The sequence below is a fragment of the Chaetodon auriga genome, chromosome 20, assembly GCF_051107435.1.
Source record: "Chaetodon auriga isolate fChaAug3 chromosome 20, fChaAug3.hap1, whole genome shotgun sequence".
NCBI lineage: Eukaryota > Metazoa > Chordata > Actinopteri > Chaetodontiformes > Chaetodontidae > Chaetodon > Chaetodon auriga.
The window spans coordinates 15,677,130-15,701,077 of NC_135093.1; the positions used below are offsets into that span (position 1 = coordinate 15,677,130).

The 23,948-nt window shown below is 41.5% G+C and overlaps 1 protein-coding gene across 2 annotated transcripts in view; it reads right to left on the bottom strand.

The window, feature by feature from the left end:
- ca10a (carbonic anhydrase Xa) overlaps positions 1-23,948 on the bottom strand; it is a 208,847-nt gene that overhangs the window by 179,310 nt on the left and 5,589 nt on the right. For both annotated transcript variants that reach the window (XM_076760557.1, XM_076760558.1), the window contains one exon: positions 2,329-2,403. In XM_076760557.1, the coding sequence (XP_076616672.1) occupies positions 2,329-2,403 (75 nt within the window). The remainder of the gene's footprint in view (positions 1-2,328; positions 2,404-23,948) is intronic.

The window sequence follows — 23,948 nt, forward strand, 5'->3', positions numbered from 1 at the left end:
TCTAATGTGTGTCTTGGTGGGGATTATGAAAATGAGAGTTCCATTAAGAAGGTATTAGGATTTAAGAGAGGTGCATTGGCCTGAATTGAAAGGTTAACACTGTCAACACACTGATGGCTTCTGATTTCTCACCCCACATTATGAACTCATGAGTTCACAGAGTTGTCATTTGTTATACATTTATTCAGTGCCTTAGCTAATGCTTTAGCCCAGATATTTGTGCCTGTTTAAATTTGAGCATGAACAAGTGTGCCTCTGTTGGCATTTTTTTTTCTAAGGCATTATATGCACATTTTTCATGATTTATGGCAGCTAAAGAAGCAAGCATCCTGTCCTAAGCAGATTCACCTTGTTTGCCTTGGCCCTGTCAGCAAGTGTCAAATCAGAACTTAAAAGCAAAATCCAACGCACTCCCAAACAGCAGTTGGTGAGCACTCTGTGCACAAAAAGCCTGATTTATCTGTAAAGGCTGAACCCTTTCATGGCCTTCTGTCTTTTGAAGCCTGTCATCTGACAATTCTGTAAAACCCTGGACAACGTGCAATGACAAAGGGTTTGTTTTAAGCACAATGCCATCGCTGAATGAAATCTCTGCATGGGACAACTACTGTAACGTTAGGGAAGGATCATCATTACGGTTAATAACAGCTGTGGCGGAGTGCAAACTCATGCCACATGTTCATCCACCATCCTGACCTGCACGTCCTTACTTGCTGATTCACTTCTTAAAGTGCACCCTGCTTCCTGCATTTGCACTGAATGTGCAGATTTGTCCAATACAGATGTAATTCCAAGGGATGCAGACCTGGTCTTTCACACAAAATGCGAGTGCATGCATGGTTTGCAAGCAGTAAAGTATAAAACTGGATGAAGAGCATTGCTTAAAGTTTACTAATCCCAAAAGACAGCTAACAAAAATGTCAAGTGAGTTTACATCCACCGGTTTTTAGAAACATTTTCAATTTGAAAATGGTGGCAATTCAAACAAAACTCCGAATATTGCTAAAAGAAATTGCATGCTTGGCCGCGGTGGAAAAGTAGGTGTACCAATAAAAGTGAAATGCAACTAAGTGCAATGAAAACAGACTTGAATAAATCATGATAGAAGGGACACTGTGACTTTGCTGAAATGAATACGGGACAGATATTCTGTTTTCTACATTTCTTTTCATCCTTTGAGGTTTCTGGAGCTTTTTTGATGATGTCATCTCGTTGTACTCCTCTTGTTACCCCTCTCAGTGCTTTAAAGGCACACGACTGCAGAATTGAGAGCCACCTCCTGTTTATCTCAAACCAACTCCTAATATTACTGGTGGTGGATGGTATTAATTTTCATTTTCTTCTGCCGGCTTTTTGAAAATTCAGTTAAAATATGTGCCACATTTGAATGGAAAACTGGCCAGTGATAAGATTGGACTGGAAAAAAACAGAATTTAAACAAATTGAACCTGGCTCCACCTTCTGTGATATTTGCTGATACATTTCCCATGATAGGATGGGAGTGTGGTGTTGCATTACCAAGGGAATTCAGAGATGCACAATTTTACTTCTCCTTTCTTCTCTGTAGTGAAAGTGGCACTCTAGCTTCAAAGCCTTGTGCAAAATCAGGGCAGTGTGTGCCGCTATGATTCAGGCAGCTAGAGTTTATTGAAAGCAACGGTTTGCTTTGAGTAATTTTGCAACTCGTTCATTTGGGGTGAAAGCAGGGTTTAAGTTCCACTTTTAAAGGTATGGTGGACCTTACAGTTGCAAATATTGTCTGAATCTTCAAAAGGCAACTCTCAGCCTAATCTTTACCTCTCATTATCACTTGAAACTGGAGATTCACTTCCTCACCTCTATCCTTAAAATTAACCTTGATGCTTCCAGAAGCGAGCGCCAGCAAAATGTCTTCTTTTTGAATTTTCCTAATTGTTCCATTCGTATACAGACAATTGGTCCTCACAAGCATAGACACTGCCTCGCGTCAGCACACTCATACACACAGCCACCTGCAGGCTTTATCAAAAGCACCTCAGCTCAGCAGAAAAACACAATCTACGGAAAATAATTGGCCTGACATGCAGATACACAACTTGATGGAAAAGGTGGAGGGAACGGTGAGCTGCCGTCAATCAGTTAGAGAAAAAAGGAAGGGCGAAGAGGTCTTGTTAGAATGAGAAAATAAAACTATTGCCACTGGCAAGGTGGCCCGATGTTATCTTAAATATGTAATAAGCTCGGAGTTCAGGATCAAGCACGCTGTGTGGTTAAAGTGCATGCAGGAAAATCAGTATTCTGTGGGAAACTTCCATGCATCAAAATGCTGCATAAAGTTTTGAGGCTTACCTGGAACAAAGCTCCCCTGCACCACCTCCTTGTACGCCCACCATCCTTCGTGAATTTTCGGTGGATTCGGCTGCGCTGTGAGGTAAGGAGAAGAAACACAGGAACAGGGACATCAATCACTTCAATCTGAAATTCCAACAAGAAAGCAACGGTCTGGCCACGTCTCAGATGCACTCCAGCGGAAACGATATAATTTTTTTTTTTACCGCCCTCATCATTTCCAGACGCCCCGCTAACCTTCTCAGCAAGATGCCCTGGCAAATAGACTCCCTGGAGATGGCCTCAGAGCAAACAGGCTTCCAATCTAACCTCTTGTTTCGGTCCAACTGCATACACACACATGCACACACATAAGCAAACTCCCCAGCATGAGGTGATGACTCCCTAGGCGTTAGTATGGAAATGCATTCTGTCATGTTGTGTGAGCGGTGGAAGAAAGCCCCAGATTAGAGCAGGGTGGTACTGTATAATTGAGGTGACTAAGTAAAGGTCTCAGTACAAAGAAAGAGTTGTGACCGAGAATTACCCACCGAGCCTTTGGGATATTGCTTTTTACACCTCAACGTTTTCTTTCCCGTTCATTCACCGAACGCGCAAAGGCGAGCTTAATTGAGGGTCTAGAGGTTGCCCTGCTTGCTTGTCTTTAATGGAAGTTGAGGTGGCCAGACAATTCTCCTCCCTCTGCTATCCCCTCCAAGCAGCCTTGCTGCAGTAACACTGGAGAGCAGGTTCAATTTCAGAGGGGTGGGCCAACTGGACACGGTCCAGAAAAGGTTATTTTCTCAGAGGGCAATCTCCGCTGCCACATGCTGAAAAAGGGGGGAAAACAGCAGTTGGCATCCTAAGAAAAAAAAAAAAAAAAAGGATCCTGTTTGTTGATTTTTTTTAAAAAATGATAAATTGTTTTTTCCCTTTTTGATGATAAATGAACTGGAAGTAAACACCAACTTTGATTGGAGTGCGCCTAAATCAGCACATTGGCCAAACAAGCAACAGCACTGACTGCTCAGGCTTTCCAAACCATTAGAGGGAAGCTGGCCCCCTGCCTGGCACTGCTGGACCCCTGCAAAACTCTCACAAACTCCACACAACATCATTCACAAAGTCAATTTTACACAAAAGAGTGAAAAGCGAACAAAATCTGAAATCACTCTCTGCCATTACCATTCCATTTCTAGCAATCTGTTTCCTCCTTTCGACTGAACGAACAGAATATGATTGATATCATGTTGTAATTGCTATGTGTAAATTTAGACACCATGGCACTGTAAAATTCATTGTGATGCCTTGGTGTGGTTATTATCGTAAAAAAAGACTCTGGCTGAGTTGATTGGAATCTCTATCTCTCTTGGTAGAATTATTATTATTGGAGTCGTTTCTCAAAATTAAAAACACTTCTCCCATAAACCCACTCTGCTTCCTGTGCAGACCAAACACTTCTCCTTTATTTTACATCTGTACTCTGAAAGCAGCGTCTTCCATCTTGTTCTTGGGTCACAAAGAAATCTTTCTTGCTCTGTAAAGCACTGGAGTGGATTTCTAACTAAATCCAACCTGGAGGAATACGCTGTGAAATGCAGTGTTATGGCTCAGTCACACACAGCAAAAATTTGGACCAGAATCAGTTCATTTAAATGGATTCGCTGCGACCAGGGAATTCACGAGGAGGCAAAGAGTTGGTCTTTGGTGAGCTCTGACACATGGATTTGTGCAGTTGACCAATAGCAAATCATCCTTTTAACAAACAAAATCCATTTCTGCTGTATATTAACTCTGGTCTGCTGAACAGTGTTTGGCACGTTTCATGAAAAATGGGATCAATTATTCATAACCTATTAAAACTGTACTAATTTAAAACAGGAAGCACAGTAATTCACTAATTACTCAACAGGAAAAATGAACATGGCACATTACTCGTTACATCACCTTCTGTCACTCATGAGCTCCATCAAAGGTGCCTTTCAACAACTCCAAAGCTGCAACATCCCTTCGTAACATCTTCCAGAGTATTGAATACGTTTAGAATGGAAAAGGAGACGTTCATGAGCAGCCAGTCTACGGTTTGAAGGTAATCACCTCACATCAACAGCTAGCTCAGCCCCAGAGACTGCACACAGCACTCCAAGAAGAAGAACTCAGACAAGCTGCAGGGTTCACACACCCTCTGACTCTCAACGAACCCTGGGTGGCTAGCTAGCCAGCTAACACACAATCTAAATCTACTTTACTGGAAAGCATATTCCTTGGTAGACGCTCTCCACCTCCTCACACCTCCAGCCATTGCAGCCTAGTTATCGCGCCAATTTGTATTTCATCCGCCGGTTTGCGTACTAACAACAACTTCAAATTCCGTGGTCAAGAAAACAATAATAAACATGCAACGCCCGGTTACTAGTTCAAAACCAAGGTTTCTCAGAAACACGTCAGTTGATGGATGCAGTTTGGTTAGGTTTGGTTAGGTCTGGAAAAGGTCATGGTTCCTCTTAAAATAACTGCTTCCTTAAAGCAATCAACTGTGGTTTCACATTGGAAACCGTCGCTAACTGTGTGACCCCAACCTCCATCCGTCGATGAACTTTGTATTTATGTACTGTATTTTACCACCATGTTATTTTTCCTTTTTTTCCCTTGTTGTCTGTATAAATGTATGATATTACTTGTCCCACTGGGAGCAGTCTGTTTATATAACTTTTACCAGTCTGCTGTGTCCTGTTTCCATGGTTGATTGACCTTTGATGAGCTCCTTTAAATTTGTCACTACCACTACCTACTATCACTACCTTGATTATTTTCATGACTCAGGAAACAATGTCTGGCAGAGCTTGCTGAATAATCCAGCAGTTAAATATTCTTTAATTCTTAATTTTGTTCTGTTTTTTGTTTTTTTTTTTGGAGGCTGTTCCCACTGAAGCTAGCTGTGGGAGACCTACTATCATTCTGTTGTACATGTACTACTGGCTGGTCGCGGCTGGTAGAGATATAAAAGAGCTGGAGGCAGGAGTGCACACTTGCATTTCATCCATTACAGTGTACAAGGGAAAAGCACAAAACTGCAACTATGCACAGAGTTGAAATTAATATCAACCTGCGATCCATCGCCTGGAGAGACAGCGAACAAGCCTCCCTACCCAAAATGTTGAAGCAACAGAGCATTACACACTTGTGTAACAGCATGTTATTACTGGATTCAGACTGTCATCTACTTAAAGATAAACGTCATCATGTTACCGTGACTCAGATACCTACACAGTAACGCCACAATGCTCAATGCTGCTGCTGCTGCTGGTCTTTAAGTCACCAAGCTTCAAACACCACCTGCTTCTTACAGGATGCACACATTAATTCTGCTGTGACCCTTTTTTTTTCTGGAGACTTGGTACTTCAGGCTGGTAGTGGCTGCCACTGTTCTTTTTCATGGTAATTTATTAAACAGTGTTGGAGCTAACTAAACACTTTATGGCTGACATTTTACTATTCTGTACAGTTTATTTACATATAGTTAACCTTAATGCTGAATTGCAAATATACTGTGTTTATTAACTATTATCAGAGTGTTTTCACCATGTTTCATGAGATATAAGCTCCGCAGTAAGAAATATAAAGAGTGGTCAGAGAGACCAACAGTATGCAGTGTTACTGGGTGTTTGTGTATGTGTGTAGCTGGGTGGTAGTGTGTGTAAGTGGGAGCCTTTGGGATTCTAGCTACTGTAAGTAATAATATAAAGGAGATTTGGAGGCCTGTGGACATGATCCTCTTACAAGCTACTGACAACAATACGGATACAGTGCTGTCTCTCTTACGCACACATGTGTACTGTGTACAGCCTATAACAACACCAGCTTCTGTCTGTGACCAACAAAAAAAACAGAATAAAAAACCCATTTTGGATTGACATGGCCACTCTGCCCGTTATTTCAGTCTAATTAGAGGGAAGGTGAAACAATTTCATCACCATCAGTTTCAGACAAATTGCTGCTGAGATACTCCAATGACAAATTCTGTGAGGTAAATTGAACCTTTGGTGATCCCCGGGGGAAAACCGAGCTGGTGCTGCAGCAGCACAGGAGCGCTAATTGCAACAAAATATATTATGAGGAACATGAAATTGAAAAATGGGAAAATGTATGAATTAACCATTTATGTACAATGTCGCAAATAAGAAAAAAATGTGTGTGTGTGTGTGTGTGTGTGTGTGTGTGTTTGTATAAACTATTATTAAAAAACTGTATATACCAAATCAAGATTATTAAAAAATATTTGAATGAAAAGGCAACAAAATGATCCTTGATTTGGAGAATCTGTGATTCATTTCCTTAATCTGTCTTTAAATGATCTATTCACAATAAAAGTCATAATTTTCTCTTTTTTTTAACATACATGTATGTTCTATTTCACAACTTATTTTCTTTAAAATCTATGTTTCAAGTCTTTCTGTCATTTAAAGATGGGTAGGCGACGTGCAACCTAAAAATAAAGTCCAACCCACAGGGCAGCAACAGGAGCACTGATTGGCTAATTGTTTTGTATTTGCAAGGAGTCGTGTGTGGGATCCGAGTCCATGAATGCATCATTTAAATGTCAATGTGATTATTCCATTCAAACGTTTTTATGCATTCAACATCAATTTCATTAAGCATGACAAATTGCGCTGGCACGATCGTGATTCCAAATAATCGTGTAGGCTTTCGTCACTGCTGGATAGGAAGTGATAGCAACTGTTAGCTGATAGATGAGGCCACATCACTTCCTGTGGCTCATCAGAAGAGAACAAGAGAGAAAGAAGCAGCAAAACAAGCACTGTCCCATTTCTCACAATGTCTGGCTGTGGCCCCAAAACACATTTCCTGACATCAGCAGAAAGGAAATGCCTCTGATCTATAAAGGGAAATACCGACGAGACACTGCAGGAGGTGGTAAACAGGAGGAGGGGTTGATGGATCGCCATTTTCCATTTTACTGGATCCCAGAGCTGTTAGGATAGACGGCAGAGGCACAGTACAACAAGAGTATGATGTTTAAAGCATCAATTAAGCAGTACGTGAGGTAAAAGGTGAGTGGATGCTTTCCACTGATATGGGACTCAAAGTATTTTTTAATGATTTTCCATATTTGTTAATATGACCTTTCCTCTTGCAATAGAAACCAGATGAAAACAGACTGAGTTGTCAAGGTCAAAGGGATGCAAGTCTGCAACTTGTCAATTTTGGAAACTTTGAAAGTGCATGAAAGAATCTTTAGTCAACCGTCAACAACAAGAATGCCGAGTCACTGCTTTCCTCCTTGTGCAGGAAAACGCTTCTCAAAAAAAAAAAAAAAAAAAAAAAAAAGATGAGCTGTGTGCATAAAGCTGCACTCAGTCAGTATAAACACAGAAGTGCTGATGTTCCTCGCTCTGAGTCATCTCTGAACAGACCTCAGAACTGTCAGGATGTAATGTTCCATTTTCAAAATGGAGCTGAGGGCTTCTCTGTTGTTCTCATCAATCATGTCATCATCTGGTGCACCCTCAGTTGGTCACCTTTTATCAAAGATGCCCTCAGCATTACAAACTGCTCCAATGGTAAGAAATGCATGCACTTCCTGTCTCTGAAGTGGGTGTGGTTGCCTGTGCCCCCCCATCCCATTTGGGCATTTTTAACACTAAGGTACTGCTGCACAGACTCAAGACCTGCTGCTACTCTCCTTAAGGGACAGGACAGCAGTGAAACCACATAATACAGATACTGTGAAGTGCTCTGTCTTATTTCTGAATGTTTTTCCAGCCTAAATCTCCAGCATTTTTTAAGTTTGGAATTTCTTTGTAGCCTTTAGGTTTTGCTTCTATCAGCAGCCTCAACTGACACCAACAATGACATCAGTCTCAGTAAAAACAGGTTAATAATGAACCTAAAAATTGCTTGTATGGGTTAAGCGAGCTGGTCACTCTGACTGGGTGGTGTTCCAGTGGTTCGTGGAGTGTGTGGAGTTTGCATTTCCTCCGGGTGCTGCGGTTACCCCTGCCATCAAAAACTTGTTTGTTGGGTTGACCAAGGCACTGACTTATTGAGCTGGCGCTGGTTTCTGGGAGCCGCCCAGTGCTCCTAATATTTCGGGTGGGTTAAACGCAGAGAATGAATTTCTCCACAGGGATCAATAAAGGATAACTTCACTTACACGCATACAAGAAACCAGGATGCTGGGAGAAGTCAGGTTACAAGCAGAATACACTTTATTATTCACTTTATTATTACTATTCTTTACCTTATTGTGTTATCTGAGTTTGGATCCTTTTTGTAGGATACACTGCTGGAGTGATGGCATCCCACTGCTCTGCTGCCACAGTAAATACCTGAGACGTCTTTGTCATGCATATGGATTCTTGAAAGCCCTGTTATACCGTGTACCCATTTAAGTGTATGCAAGGAATCGAGTTTCTCCTGCAGAGGTCTAACTGTGCTCACTGAGCCCATGACAGCACACTGTCTATAACTGTAGAAATGGTACCAGGTATGCTCACTTAATGCCATGAGACATTTGTGTGAGCTCGTCCCAGCAGGCAGTGTAAAGTGAACTGATCAATTGCTCACTGCCCACAGAACAACAGCCAAGTATCAATCAGAGAGTCAGGAGGAAAAATCAATTATCTCCATTCTAAACTTAAATTCCAGTGTTAAACCTGATGTTATTGGTCTGCAGCTGCCTCCACTGCAGGTTTAGATTGCCATCTGTCAACTCTGTCTTGACTCTAAGTATAGAAACTGAGGCAGGCCGGGCTCAGCAGATGACAATCTGCTCTTCTTGTCAATTCTTTCCAAAGGACATATTTCAAGACTGTGACTGGACCCAATGTAAATGTGTACTTTGTGTTTCTGTCAGCCTGTCACAATGTCAGCCCTCATATAGACTCATACCGTCCCTGCTGTCAGCACTACTGTCAGCTGACCCTAATTAAAATGGCAGAAAATGAACGAAAGTTTGAACAACAGTAACAAGATAACGTCAGTCAATTCAAGAAAAGTCTGGGAATGAGCTGATTTGCACTGCAAATGGGTCCAACTCGTGGTGATGCCTTCAGCCATACAGTGAGCAGAGGTAGAGACTCAGATATCATAGTTAAGCACAGTTCTGCTCATTTTGACTACAGCATTATTCAACTTTCTTATGGTTATGTTTAGGCCCTGACAGGGCATTAGTTAATGTCAGGAAAGACCACGGTCTATGTTAATGCAGAGGTAGTCAGCAGCAATCAAGATCTTCCCCAAACCTTCACAAAAGAGTACATTTGTCATCACAATGTTAGTGTGAATATAACCTCTTCTACATGAATGTAATTTCTAGGAAACAGGGTTGCTTTATGCTCCTAACTCTTTCCCTTTAACTTCCCTAACTTATTTCCTTTTGAGCTTCATTTGATGTATCTTTCATCATTATTGCCTTCTGTCTTACCGTTCCTTTAGATGTCCTTATTGGTTTCCTTCACTCTGTCCGTCCTTATTACATCTTTCTTTATTTCCTAGTTGCAGTACATGAGTAATATTATTTTTTCCATCACTTCCTTTACTTCTCTCCTTTCTTCCTTTTTCCTCTTCAGCCATTTTGTGTTTCCTTATATCTGTCTTTAGTTACTTCCTTCCATCTTTCCTGATTATTTTCTTCCTTCTTTTTTTTTTACCTTTGTCCTGTTTTATTTCCTCCTTCTTGACTCCACCTATTACGTTATGCCTTTCTTTTGTTTCTCCCCTTTGTACTCTCTTCCTTACTTTCCTCGTTGAACTGACCTGAAACCATGAACACCTCTTAAATGTCAGAGACACTCCAGGTTTTCAACAGACAGCGACACCAAACTCTACTCTTCCGAGCACTTTTATTTTGGGAACTTTGGATTACGTTTTACTCCTAATCCTTTTACTAAAGCAGGGTTTATACTTGTAACACAACATTTCCCATATTGTTGCCTCCTGACTAATAAATAGACAGTTAAATGACTCCACAGAACCAGCCAAACTAAACTTAAAGTACAAGCACCACTGAGTCAAACCCAGAGCCACTTCAGACATCCTCCACTCATCACTCGGTTCCAAACAATGCAACGCTTTGCCGTTGTGTTGTTTTGAAACGAGAAGGCTCTTCTTAAGCCGTATGACGGATCTGGTTGGCCACAGCCTCTTACTGACCTGAATCCTATTTAGCACAGAACCAGCCTATTTCATCCTCATACTTGGGAGTCTGGCAGCCAGCCCCCGCTAACCTCCCATAAAGCCAAAAGAGAGTGACTCTGTAAATAAACAGTTCATTTTCATATAATATCCAAACTCCTCCATTAATATTCATTGAAGGGCACAAGCAATCCTGAAGCCCAACCATGCAGAAAGAGAGAGGGATGGAGGGACGGAGGGGAGTGACAGGGAGCAGGACAGGTACAGGACAGGCTCAGATAGAGAGAAAAGGGGAGAACGAGAGAAGAAGAAAGACAGATTGGAAAAGACACAGAAACTAAACTGAGTGGCGACGTGTGCTCATAAATGAAAGTTGACCTTGCCAACAGCTGTGCTTACTGACTTATGAGACAATTATCTCTCACCAAGCTCCTATTGGTGCTTCTCTTTAATAGCCCCAGCTGTGTGTGTGTGTGTGTGTGTGTGTGTGTGTGTGTGTGTGTGTGTGTGTGTGTGTGTGTGTGTGTGTGTGTGCCAGGGCATATTTGCCTCTGTGTCACAAAGTGAAAGATCTGGGCCCTGAAGACTGAATCAAACCAAACCAATTGGTTTCCTATCTAAAATGTAGAAGGCACTATGCTGTCCCCAGTGCTACTCTGACTTCATGGCTCAGGACGCCCCAGTCACTCAGGCTAGCTTTCCACCCAAGCGCAGCGCAAAATTGAAGCCAATTTCAAGACAAATGCAAAATGATGCATTTCCATCCGCTGCTGTTACGCAATTATCAGGTAGTTCATTGAGCTTAACAGTTGGTGGTGCTACTTCTTTTTATGTGCAAATTGAAAGTGCAGATAAAAACAGGTGGATGGAAACCCACCTTCAATCAAACCTAAAAAAACAAAATACTTAAATGCATTATCTGCAAATTAACTCTTTTGTCCATAAGCTATTAATAAAGGCCCGGCTGAACTACCTGCTACAGGTAGTTTCACCATACCGAAGTGCATGAAAGCCACTCCAGCCACAGCTACTGTGACATGACTCTGTTATGCTACTTAGTCAGCTACTGATTCTCCATCAGCGCTGCATTTAGGCACTGATTTGTTCGTGTAGAATAACTACCTCTTAGGATTGTTGCTTTTGGACAATAACAGATAAAATCTATAACAGGGAGAGCTCGATCAAGGCTACCCATGGCTATCTCCCAGGTCAGCATTCACTGCATATCTGCGTCTTTTTGACAGAGTGCAGTGTGTACTCTCGTTTTGGCTATGTTTTGTAGTAACTTTTCTTACTGTAGGTGCTGTGTGCTGTAGATTTGGACTTATGTTTTGCTTTGTGAATGATACCATTATGATCTCTCACAGACACAACCATTATTCCCCTTTGATGTAACCTGTAGTTGCTGGTGTATCTCACTGACATGGATGGTGTTAGCTCACAGTAACAGTAACAGAAAATGAATTGTGTGTGCGATGGACAGTCCTGATTGATTGTCAGTGTATTACATCAGTGTAAACAGCTTGTATCAGCTTGCACACTGCATTGATTGCTGCAAAGGAGCTGAAAGTGTTATCTCTGGCATGATGTCGTCATTATTTTATGGTACGTCTCTTCGGCAGAGTCACGAACAAGATCTGCTACATCATACATCATAACCTTCTTCATTTCTGACTTCGGCACCTTTGGCAGCATCAAAAATAAACTGTGCTAAAAAGCAAGGCGTGAGAGAGATTTACTGTGTTTATGGCTGCAATTAAAAGTTATTTTTTATCAATCTAGCCTTTTTTTGCAATCAATTGTTCAGAGTATAGAATAAACTTCCTTTTTGCTTTTGTTTGCTTTAATATAGTTCAGCCTTACTGAAAGAGCTGACCCCTGACTGCACTCATATATGCTTACAAGAATGGGTTACTTATAAACATCTCAAGTGGCAAATCATGAGTGAGAGATAAATCTAGTGCTTAAAATTGAAGTTCAAATAATACCATCTGTGCTGTTTTGTCTTCCCTGTCGCTTTGATTGGGAAGACAACCTCAATGCATTTTCTATTCCACCTTAAGTTGGGTCTGAACTGCTCATTTAACTTCTTCTGATGTGCATTTTGCAGACAGATTTGAAACATATTTTGCAGATAAGAGGCCTTAAAGAGTGGTATGTTTGGGCTTGTGTTTGCTTTGATTGACAGGTCTCTCAGATTTTAAAATGAAGAGAGGGCTCCCGTCTCTCTTTACCCAAGATTCCTGGCTCCAAAACAAACACTGACAAGATGGCAGCAGGTGTACACCTAAATCCAGGCTTCAACACATCGCTTCAAACACCTGGAAATGATGTTCCAGACATCACATCCTTTTCTTTCCCACACATGCCCTAACCTCAATGAAAACTCAGGGAGGGTGCATCAGACTGAAAAATGAAGTCAACGCACAAGTACCAAAAAGTACAGTTCTCAAATGGCCACTTGAGGCTGGCTCCAAAAGCAAGTCAATCCCCATAGACCCCCATATTAAAATACCCAAACTTAGCAGGAATAAACATTTTTTCAGCCTGACACAAAACACGGTTTTCGTCTCTAAGAGCTAATTTCCTTGTTTATGTACTGTACAGAGGGTGAACTTTTCATTAACTCACTCATTTAAATTACAATAAGGCTTAGTTATGCATAATTATGGACATGACTGCTTTGAGTGACAGCTGGCTGCAAGGTTTCAGCAACCTGGGTACATTTGGCCCTCTTCAGCTGCACCCACACTCCACCTCTTTGCCCATTTTTGGATAGCCAGGAGTTTGGTGGAGTCAGGCACTGCCAAAGTAGTGACAATCAGAGCCGCTGTCACTGAGCTTCACAGTGGCCCTTCAACCTGCGGGTGACATCACAGAGACTAGGTCCATGTTTTCTACAGCCTATGACATGAACGTAGACTGAGAATCATTATTTAACTGTTAAAAAGTTGCATATTGCAGCTTTAATATCACGATAACTGTATTAAATTGGCTTTCTCAGCCCAGACTGTGTCAGTGAACTCTTCGAACACATAATCTCACAGCAGATCACCACTATCAGGCAAAGTTGGGTCAACAGAATGGTGTTATTTTACATATCAGGACAGGAAGGTGTCAGACGTTTATTCAGCAGAGCCAGAGAGAAGTGTTTATGGATGGCTGATCACACTGAATCTGCCTCAGCCAAGAACACACTCTCCGTTTGCACACTTCCTCCACCCTGCCCCACTTCCTCTCTAAAACTTTGCCCGTATTTTTCTTCCAGAGTGCCGGAAAAAGAAGAAATGCATTATTTTGTTTGTGTTGAGCTGGAGAAATGAGAGGTGAAGCAGAGAGTGATCAATAATTGAGGGGGGTTTAAAGAAGGTGAGTACCTTTGTCCTCTGTGGCCTCAGATCCTATTGAGCTGAAAGCCATAAAACCCCGTGTACCTGCACCAGTGACTAGACACTGTACTTACCACAGTGTGTAACAGCTCGGCTACAGTCCGCTCTGTCTCAGCACACGTACAGAGAGCCAAGAATAGTTATGGTGAATAAAGTCTACTGCAGTGCCCTCACTATTTACCATACGAAGATATTCAAGCATTATTTAACACGAAAAGGACACAGTGTAGAAGAGAGACTGGCCAGACATAAAAACTAATGACTTAACTTCATACATGACATCAAGAAATACTGATTGTGTAGTTTTAGTTTGGGCTATAGAGTTTCTATCAAGCCTTTGGGACTCTCAAAAAGAAAGTGTAACTTTGTCATGGACTCAGTTAGTCTAAGGGGTAAGTTATCTGTAGGCTACACTTATTGCCACGTTAATGACGTTCATAACTGTGAACTGCTCATGTGGGTACTTATACTTCTGACAGTTGCAATATCTCTCACTTGGCAAAAAAAATAGAAGTGTTGACAAATCAATAGCAATATGCCTGCAAAAGCACCATAGCTGGCACTTACATCTAAATCAAATACAATGGAATCAAACAGCAGAAAAAAGAGCCACATAATGTTTATATCTGGTTTGACTGGGAAAAAAAAAACTTTTTCAGCCTGGGTCCTTATAATTTGAGCCACTCTGACTATTGATAACTTTGCACAGATTGTCACATTCAGGAAATACCAGCTCTGGACATCAGGCCAAGAAGAATGAGCCTCGAAAAGCTTTCCAAATACACAATATGATTTCAAACTCTTGTCTCTAAGACCGATCGAAAGTAGCCACAGAAATAAGCCCCTTAGATTGGTCACTGTTGCAAACTGCAATGGGATCTACATCTGGGAAAACTTTCCCGCTAAACTGCCTATAAATCTGTAGTAATGAGTGCTACAGATATGTAACACTATCAAAGTGGCTGTTTTAGGCTATTCATCTGGTGTCACTACATGGCTAGCATGGGGTAACCATTTTATAACAATGCCTCAACCATCGCAAGACAGAATAACAAGAGCTTTCCTTTTTTTTGTCTTTCTGCCAAGATTGAAGATGAATGCAGCATTAGCCTCATTTTCCCTACTTTTCTTTTCAAATAGCAATTACATTTCAATGAATGTGCACAATGGAAAGTCATGCTGCATTAGCTCTTAGCACTCCCTGCTGATACTGTTAATAATGACACCTTTCACCTGCCTTAATTTTGATGTTGAAGAATTTGCAGATGATCATCATTGTTATTATTATTATTATACATATTGTTATTATCATTCCCAACAGAAATCTGAGATTGACACAAATTGACCCACTCGGGTTAAAAAAACCTTCACTGTCACTCAGGACCATATATAGTAGAAATGTGTGTTACCAGTTTCTTCAGATTTAAGAGCTGACCAAACACAGTATCCCCGCTGTGTTAAAACCTCGGCAGACTGTGTAAACACCGGTGCAGATTTTTCCAGGGAGAACTGGTGACATGGAAAAACAAACAGCTACTGTGCTACTGTCACAATAAGAGAAGAGGAAATGAAGCCTGGATAAACACCAGCTCTCTGTCTCTGTGTCACCCACCCACTTACTGTAGAACACACTCACTTACTCTCCATCTCCCTCGCACAAGCACACCATTCCTATTCCTGCAGCAGGATACACATCTGCACAGGATTATCAGATTAGCAGCTGGTGATTTGGCTCCCCTGACAGGGCCTGTGTGTGGTGGAGAGTGAATTGGGGCACTTGGATGGTGCTGTTGGATGGAGCAGGCACGACAGCTTTGTGATTTGTGCTCGTGAAAGCTCCCCGTCCACCTGCAGCATGATGCTTCCATGCTACTGCCGACACCACAGCCACTCTCTTCTTTCCCTCTTCCTGTTCCCGCTTTCTCTGCCAGTCCCCACCACCGACTTACTCATTTTGCTCTCTGGCTGCGTCAGACCTTCACAAATACACACTCCAATACACACATCCACACGCACACGTATAAACACTCCCCATCCCATCTCCCCGTGGTAAATTACAGCTGGCGTGGAGGTCGTCTCGCTCCAGCTTGCTGATAGACTTCAGATTCCTGAGCAGCAGATGTGATGAGCTACGGCTGCTTGGGGGACAGGCAAGGTGGTCACTCTCTCTCTCACACACACACACACACACACACGGCCACACACACACATTTGCACTACTTATATACCTGTGAGGACATCTTATTTCTATCATTCAAACCGGAATCCAGAAATTAACCCTACATCCAAATCCTAATCTCAGAGTCAGGTTGTATATTTTCTACTAAGTAAGTCCTTATATGACAGCTAAATTACAAAAAAGGTCCTTTGTCAATATGACTTCCAAAAATAATATGAACATTTTCTGATCTGCCACCTCTGTGTTTGACATTTAGTTAAAGCAGTATGAGTTGATTTCTGTGGTGCTTGGGAGCAGCAGAGCCACCGATTAACATATTATCTCCTTAAAAGGTTTACATGATGAACATATTAGGAAACAGGTGCCACATCGAGCAGACACAACCCCAGTTATTCTTCAATTGCAATCATGATTCCCGCCAACCATTGAATTTAAATCCAATTTTCACTCTCTCTCATTTAGCTCTGTTTAGGCTCTCCACTGACACCTTTAACATGTACATACAGTCAAATGATCTACTGAACATCTCAAAAGTCAGTTTAAGCAACTACAAATACTTGGCTAAGGTTAGGGAGAGATCAAGGTCTTGGTTAAAAGATATATAAACCAGGATGCATATCATTGCCTCAGGTGTCAAAGTCAATTTCGTCACTAATAGGCCTTGTCCTTACACAGGTGTTTGCTTGGCTTGATTGGGTTTGACATGGCCAAAATGGAGACTTTCATCCCCGTTACAACAGGGCTATTCACATGAAGGTATGTGCACTAGTCTGGAGTCGATGACATTTGAAAGCAGCGCCCTCTTTAACACGCATTCCCATTGCACTGTGCAATGGTTGTTGGCATCCAGCTACTTCTCATCATGGATTTTCAGGCTGTTTAACACTTGCCATTCTTTTTTCTATTTCTTTTTCTGAGATGCAGCTGAAAGTCGATCTGATATGTCTGGCAATAGCAGCGGAGGCTATTTAAACATGTCGTTGAATCATCCCTGAATGATGACAAAGCCCATCTGCTGTCGCTGCAACCCGCCTGGAGGCGGTCGGGTGCGCTTTGACCCGACTCTGGAGATGGTCCATCTGGGGTGTGACTTGGCACAACTCATGTGTTTAAGATGGTCATGGAAACGCACACCAACATGGTATGGTTTGACTGGGTGCCAAATGTGCCAATGGAAAAGCCTTATTAGACACTCTGCTGCACTATAAAAACACTGCATTACCTCCACCTGTGCTTCTCAGCAGGAACAGTCATTAACCCAACCAGAAGAGGTTGGTAGGTCAGGAAAATATAAACATAGGTAAAGCGACGCATTTGAACAAACAGCCAGGGCTGTAATTTTTTGGTCAGGACAGTCTATTTCGATTAGACAAGCCGAAACCGCTGGAGGTGAAGGGCAGGTCACATATCAGCCTTGCAGACATATTTCCTGTGCACAGACTAAATGTCAAGCAGTTTGTCATTTGTGGGGAAAATTGCTGAGACCTATCTTCACAAGCAGCAGCCACCTACATTGTATTTATGTCAGCAAAGACACAAGTTGAGATGAAACAAGAACCTATTCAAGAGTTCAACCAGACACAAATGAACAGAACAAACGTGACTAAAAAGTGACTGGGGGGGGGGGGGGGGGGGGTTCTCCACCCTTTAGACATTTATTGCAGGTTGTGTAATTACACATTCTTTTTCATTTTCCTCATGGCGAAACATGCAAATTTCAATACTGTGATTGTGTCGTGAAATAGTGTATGAAACCGTGTTCCACACATGCAATAATTCTTGAACCTTTGCCAGCCAAGGGCACACTTTTTGCCTCATACAATTATGGCCATCAATAACAGACATCAACAATTTTATCTTCACACATGGTTGGACAAAAGTCCTAGGCCTTGTGTACTCCAGACCGGATGCAGATACAATTACTCTTAACTTCTTTTTCTCTTCGATTGTAACCTTGAGGACCAATCCAAATGACTTTCATAACTCAAACCGTTGGTGCTCGCAAGTGTAGCAAAATGGCAGCACACTCATACATATACACACACACACACACACACACACTGACACTGACCAGACAGTCATGCAGAAGTGGGTGGGCAGAGATTCAAACAGAAACATACTGCAGGCGCCATGTGCCACTGGGGTTTGCAACATGAGATACATCCAGAGCAGAGGAGGGAGTGATTGCAGGGCATCCTTAGTAACACGGATGTTTGCCTGGTGGCATATGGCCGGCCGGTGGAGACACATGTTATTGTCACGAATACACAAAAAGCCCCTACCCTGTGATTTCATCATCCCATTTAAATTTCTAAGCCTCCCTGGGGCCACATTTTTCTCTGAAGGTAACGTTTGATTATCTGTGGTGGACACAGTTTCTCACAAAATGAGGTTCAGCAGGGGAAGCAGAGCTGCTAATGTGCCTCTGTCCCTGGAAGCAATCAGGTGTTGATATTACTTTGCCTTGGAGCCAATATTTGGCTGCGAAGCTTGTTTTGAAAATTTCAAGTAATACGTGAGGTGGGGACTTCATTACTGGCCTCGCAATCTCAATGCTACTTCTACAGAAGAATTCAGTATTGAATTTTATACACTTTCAGCACTCCATCAAACATGTTCTGCAAGCTGAAATTCCATTTGAGCTTTGGCTCCAGTGGGCTGAAAGTAAATGCACAGATTGGTTAAAAGAGGAAGGAGAAAGAGGACGAGTTTAAGAACTGAAAACACTCCCAGCACCTCAACAGGTTGTCAAATTGGCACAGGAGACAGACAGACAGGTCGAACAAATCAGCATATGACGATGTCCACAGTGGGGCCGGGGGGGAACTGTCTTGTGGGCTACTCATATAAAGGTGCGATGATTAGCTTGTTGTCTCTCCTCTTTTATAAATCATGATGTTACCATGTTAGAAGGCTCACTGGTAGATGACTGATGAACCCTGAGCACTATATCTTACAACGCAAAAGTCTATTTAGCATGCCAGGGCTGCTAACGGAGAAAACTGCATGCTGTTTAAGAGCTGCACGACACATAAATTAGCATTCGGCATACAGTCATTATTTAAGAGCAATGTATGCAGTAAGCTTTCCTCTCGGGACTGCATAGAAAATGAAGTCATTTGCCATACTGCATTCATAACTTATAAATATCTACTAATTAAGTTCTTAAATAATAAAAGGCGTTAATTTGGCTTACTTCAAAGATTTGGGGTCAGGGGGGCAAAGGAAGTAAAAGTCTGAAGTAATGTGTTGATATTTTGAACCTCAGTTTATTGATTAGCATATTTTCAGAAGGCCCATTGAGCACCACAAACCAATATTTTTCGTGATATATCTTAAAGACAGGAAGATCGGAGTGGTGTGTGACATCACGTGATAGCTGTAGGGGTCAATGTGAGGAACCCTTGGTATGAGACTTATCACGTGACCTGATTTAGTGACTTTGGGAATGTGATGTGTCACCTGAGCCTTCTTCATCTACTGAATGAAGACTATGAAAGCGAGTCAGTAGACCTTGGAGTCCTCAGTTTTTAGACTTGCATCACATTCAGTTTCACATGACGAAAACTACTAAGAACTACTGGTTTCTACTGCTTTAGACATTCAAGTTTAATCCAATTCAAAGTCCAAGTCAAGCCTCAGTCTCTGAGGGCAATTCCAAGTCAGGTTTCAAGTCAATAATGACAAAATCAAAACCTTAATTTTAGTCAAAACAAGTCACAGGTCAGGTGTTAGTTTCACAATGGCTAGTCCAAGTCAAGTCAAAGGTCTTCAGTGGAAACATGCAAATGTTTTTCAGTTTCTCAGAATGTTCATATGACAAAGCATCAGAATATTTTACTTTCAAGGCTCCGGGCTAACAGCAGTGTTTCTCTAGTCTGCATATTTATGGCCCTCAAGTCTAATTGGAGCCAATGGCTGACGGCTCAGGTCCACAGCTCTGCCACTGTTATACAGAGTACCATCACCTTTAGTTTCAGATGACAAAAGAACTGACTTTATAGAGGGCATTTTGATGTTGCTTTTGGCTCAATTTTGTTGTATTTACATGTCACTGAGACAGATCTTGGAGATTTTTCACTGCAAAAAATATATTAAACAACACAAAGAAAGAGGGGTGCAACTAATGATGATCGATTTCTGTGCAGACTTTGTTCAGATTAATCATTTGGTGCTCATCATATTTTCCTTGAGTCCTTGCTGATTTCATCAAATGTCTGATTTTGTCCAATCAACAGCCCGAAAGACACTCAGTTTACAATGATACAAAGCAGAGAAAACCAGCACATCATTGCATGCTTGGCTTAAAGAATTAACTGATTATCAAAATAGTTGCCAAACGACCAGTTGTTGGAGCATTACTTTAAAATCTTTTGGAAGTCTAAGTTAATGTCCAGTATTTCACAGGTCAAATATCTTTCTGTCTAAATGTTGAACATTAGAATGACACAACTTTTACTTTCAATTCTGAAGTCCAGCCTTCAGACGGTCAAGTCTAAAACCAATGATTTACTTCTAAATATCCCATTTTCTTTGAAAAAGAGAAAAACTGAATCTGATATTGGAATGAGTAATGTTTTGTCAAAACTTTGAATGAGTTTTATAGAGTAATCTGACGTGCACTGCAAAGACATGCCTGTCTCCACATATTTAGTGTAGAGTCTTGAAATTGTGTTTATTTTAGACTCCATAAAAAAATGCATTTCAAAACAGAAATCTTCTTTTCCCACCTCTGTATTTTCCGCCTATTCTTAGACAAGCATTTAACGGAACAAGGGACAGAAAAAAAGAGGATCAGTCCTTTTATACCATTTATACCAATCTGTCACAGTGTGTGGATGGGAGGATTTCTGCTGAGAACATGTTAAGACAAAGCTGAAGAGTGAAATAGGCATTTCTGAACAGATGGAGAACAACAGACAAAACTGTTTACCTCGCACATAATGTCAAATCTTGTTTAGAACTGGCTTTTTGAGCACTTCCGGGCAGAGGAAGCAAACAAATGCTGCAGGAGAAAAGATACTGTAATAGAGGAGAGGTGAAAAACCTCTGAATATGTGCTCTAACACAGCACTATGACAACATATTCCTGCTCTGGCCTTTTGCCATAAAAGAAATAAACTGTGTGAAAGCACACACAACAAGCTTTTATAGATCTCGTCACAACTGGAGTCCACAAAAAATCAATACTCTTTTTTTCTCTGGAATATCTGAAACAGCGAGACTCTTCTGTGTATCTAGATAGTCTGAATTTCTGATCTTTGATTTGGCCATTAGAGCACCAATCCAGCTCAAAGGCAGCCAGATTAGTTTTATGGTGGTAGACAGCTAAGTCAATTCCTGTGAACTCCACAAACTCCAAACCTGAAGAACCGCGGCTCTAATCATCAAGAAGCTGCAAGTAAGACTAAATCACTGCCAGTAAATGTTGCTGATTATTGTGCTCAATTGATCTTTGACGTACAAAAACACACTCGGTGCACTACTTCACATAATGGCTGAATTACTAACTGAACAAAGCAAGCGACTGCTCAGGCCCCAGTCTCTGGTCACCAACAGCCCTCGGTCCATTGTGTGTCGCCTGGCTTGTAAATGACTTGGTATAATTAAAAGCTCTGGGCCATAAAGGACCATACCAGTGATTTTTGCATCTTTTAGCCCATTTACTTTAAATCTTACATACTTTGCAACGCAACTAACGCCGCTCTGTTGAAGAGTTACGCATTTTTTCTACTGTCCGAGGCAGCCGTTGTTTTCCATTCATTTGTGTGAATGAATCACCAGACTCTTGAAACATGCTCAAGTAGTGTATCACATAACTGTCATTGTGTGGTCACACAGAGCAGACTTTTCACTTGGCTTTGCCCTTTGACTGCATCAAGTTCCTGTTCATAGAATATATTGTCATATGCATTAAAAAGCCTCCAATGCACTTCAATACAATGAACCCTGGATACAGGATACACAGTGTACAGCTATGCTACATAACACTCTATTTAGTGCATGTAATCTGTTCTCTTCTGCTGCTTCTGTGTACAGGAATGTAGCAATCACCTCACCAGACCAGAGAATAATAAACAATAACAGCAATAAAGATTTGTTATCTGCTGTTAAAATTGTCATGTAAAGAAAATGGATGTGATTACCTAATAACAAGAAACGCCTAATGTTTGAAAAAATCAATCAGTGGTAATAGAAATTTGTGGGGGAGCCTGTTAATGATGCATCTAGCTCATAAATCAGGGCTTTACTTCATCAGAGCTCACTTGATCAGAATCAGATTTCGTGGTATCAGCCAGCCATATGTAGAAAGAAGAAGAGAAGAAAAAAAAAAAAAGCAGAGGAGGTAATAGGGGCCCAACAACCTATTTTTGCCCCGGGGTCCATAGTGGGTTAATCTGGCCCTGCTTTTCATCTGCTTTACATTCTGCCTCTGTGGAATACCATGCAGACAGATACGTACATGGAAAAGCAAAAGCATGCGTTAGATATAAGGCTTCTTCCATCACGGCTATTATTAGATTGGATTTCAAGATTGTGTGAAAGAGAAGGCAGAGTGTTTAATCTGAAGGCCCGTGGCTCTTATTTACTATTCTTTGCTGATGTTTAGGTAGCAATTATCAGTAGAATAATGCATGTAATGCAGCTGAGCGCAGTCCAATGATCAAATGAATATGACCGAGATGAAACAGACTTTATGGTTTAATATAGAGGGTGAGGAGGAGGTTCAACTTCAAGTGCTCTATATGTAGCCCATGTAACATCAAAGGATCATTGTCAGATAACCATGAAACCATGGTTTATAATTGGCTATCCATAATGAAATGACACTATAGTCAAGATGATTACTTCCCTCTATCTCTTGCCGTTAGCATTGTTTAAACATTTACTATAAAAAAAAAGGGGGGGGGGGGGGGGGGGGGGGGGTGCTTCCTGTCACCAGAGGAACCACTGTTCACTCAAATGAGTGACAAACACTTTTTGGGAAAACAACAGATGACTGTTTTTGCTCCACTCACTTTTAACCAAAGAAGGTTGGCAGGAAAAAAAAAAAGATGTTGACAAATCATAATTGAACATGAGGCTTGGGACTTGAGACGCCAGATGAGATTGACCTTACATTAACATCAGTCTGGCGGGGCCAAACTGCTAGAGGTTTTTAATTTACAGCCAGGGCAAACGATCACAGCGTTACAGGAAATGGTCCGACTGAAAAATCATGAGACCATGAGACCTCGAGCTCACACTGCATGGCCTCTGGCCCTCTGAGAGTACAGATTTCTGCCTCCAACCCATTACAATTGAGGTGAATTTGGTTTGTGGGGCTGCTGGCATTGAAAAGTGACACTTTTAAATTCTGCAGCAACATATCTGTCCTGAAATAATGTCCTGATTACTCTGGATAATCCACAGATCTCAGTCTGGGCAGTTTTCATTAGAACCACAAATTACACAAGAAATAGTCCCTGATAAAAAGAGGCAGGCTCTCTTGTCGCTAACGACCCTGAAGGTTTTGGGCATGCTGAGTGTGTAATTCACATAGTCAGCTCCAACTGGGCCCCCCTTTTTTTCTCAAGTTGTGATTTTGCTGTAAAACTGCAAATTCCCAAGCAATGTATCCGCACTCATTGTTTCACTTTTTCAGCTCATTAAAGCTGCTATATTCAACACCTATATTAACAACGGATCAAATGATGATGTGGATGTGAAATGGGCTGCTTGTGCTAAAGATCCTTCAAAGAATCACCTGACTCCGACGGTCCCCTCAGCTCTACAGAGCGCTTTAGCGTCTCTTAGCTCGTCGCTTTGGTTTGATGGCCTGCAACTTTACTGCTTTGGTTCAGTCTCACAGATCTCATTGACCTCGTTCCGAGGCACAAGTCATCATGTCTGCTGTCCATCACTACACACGTCTG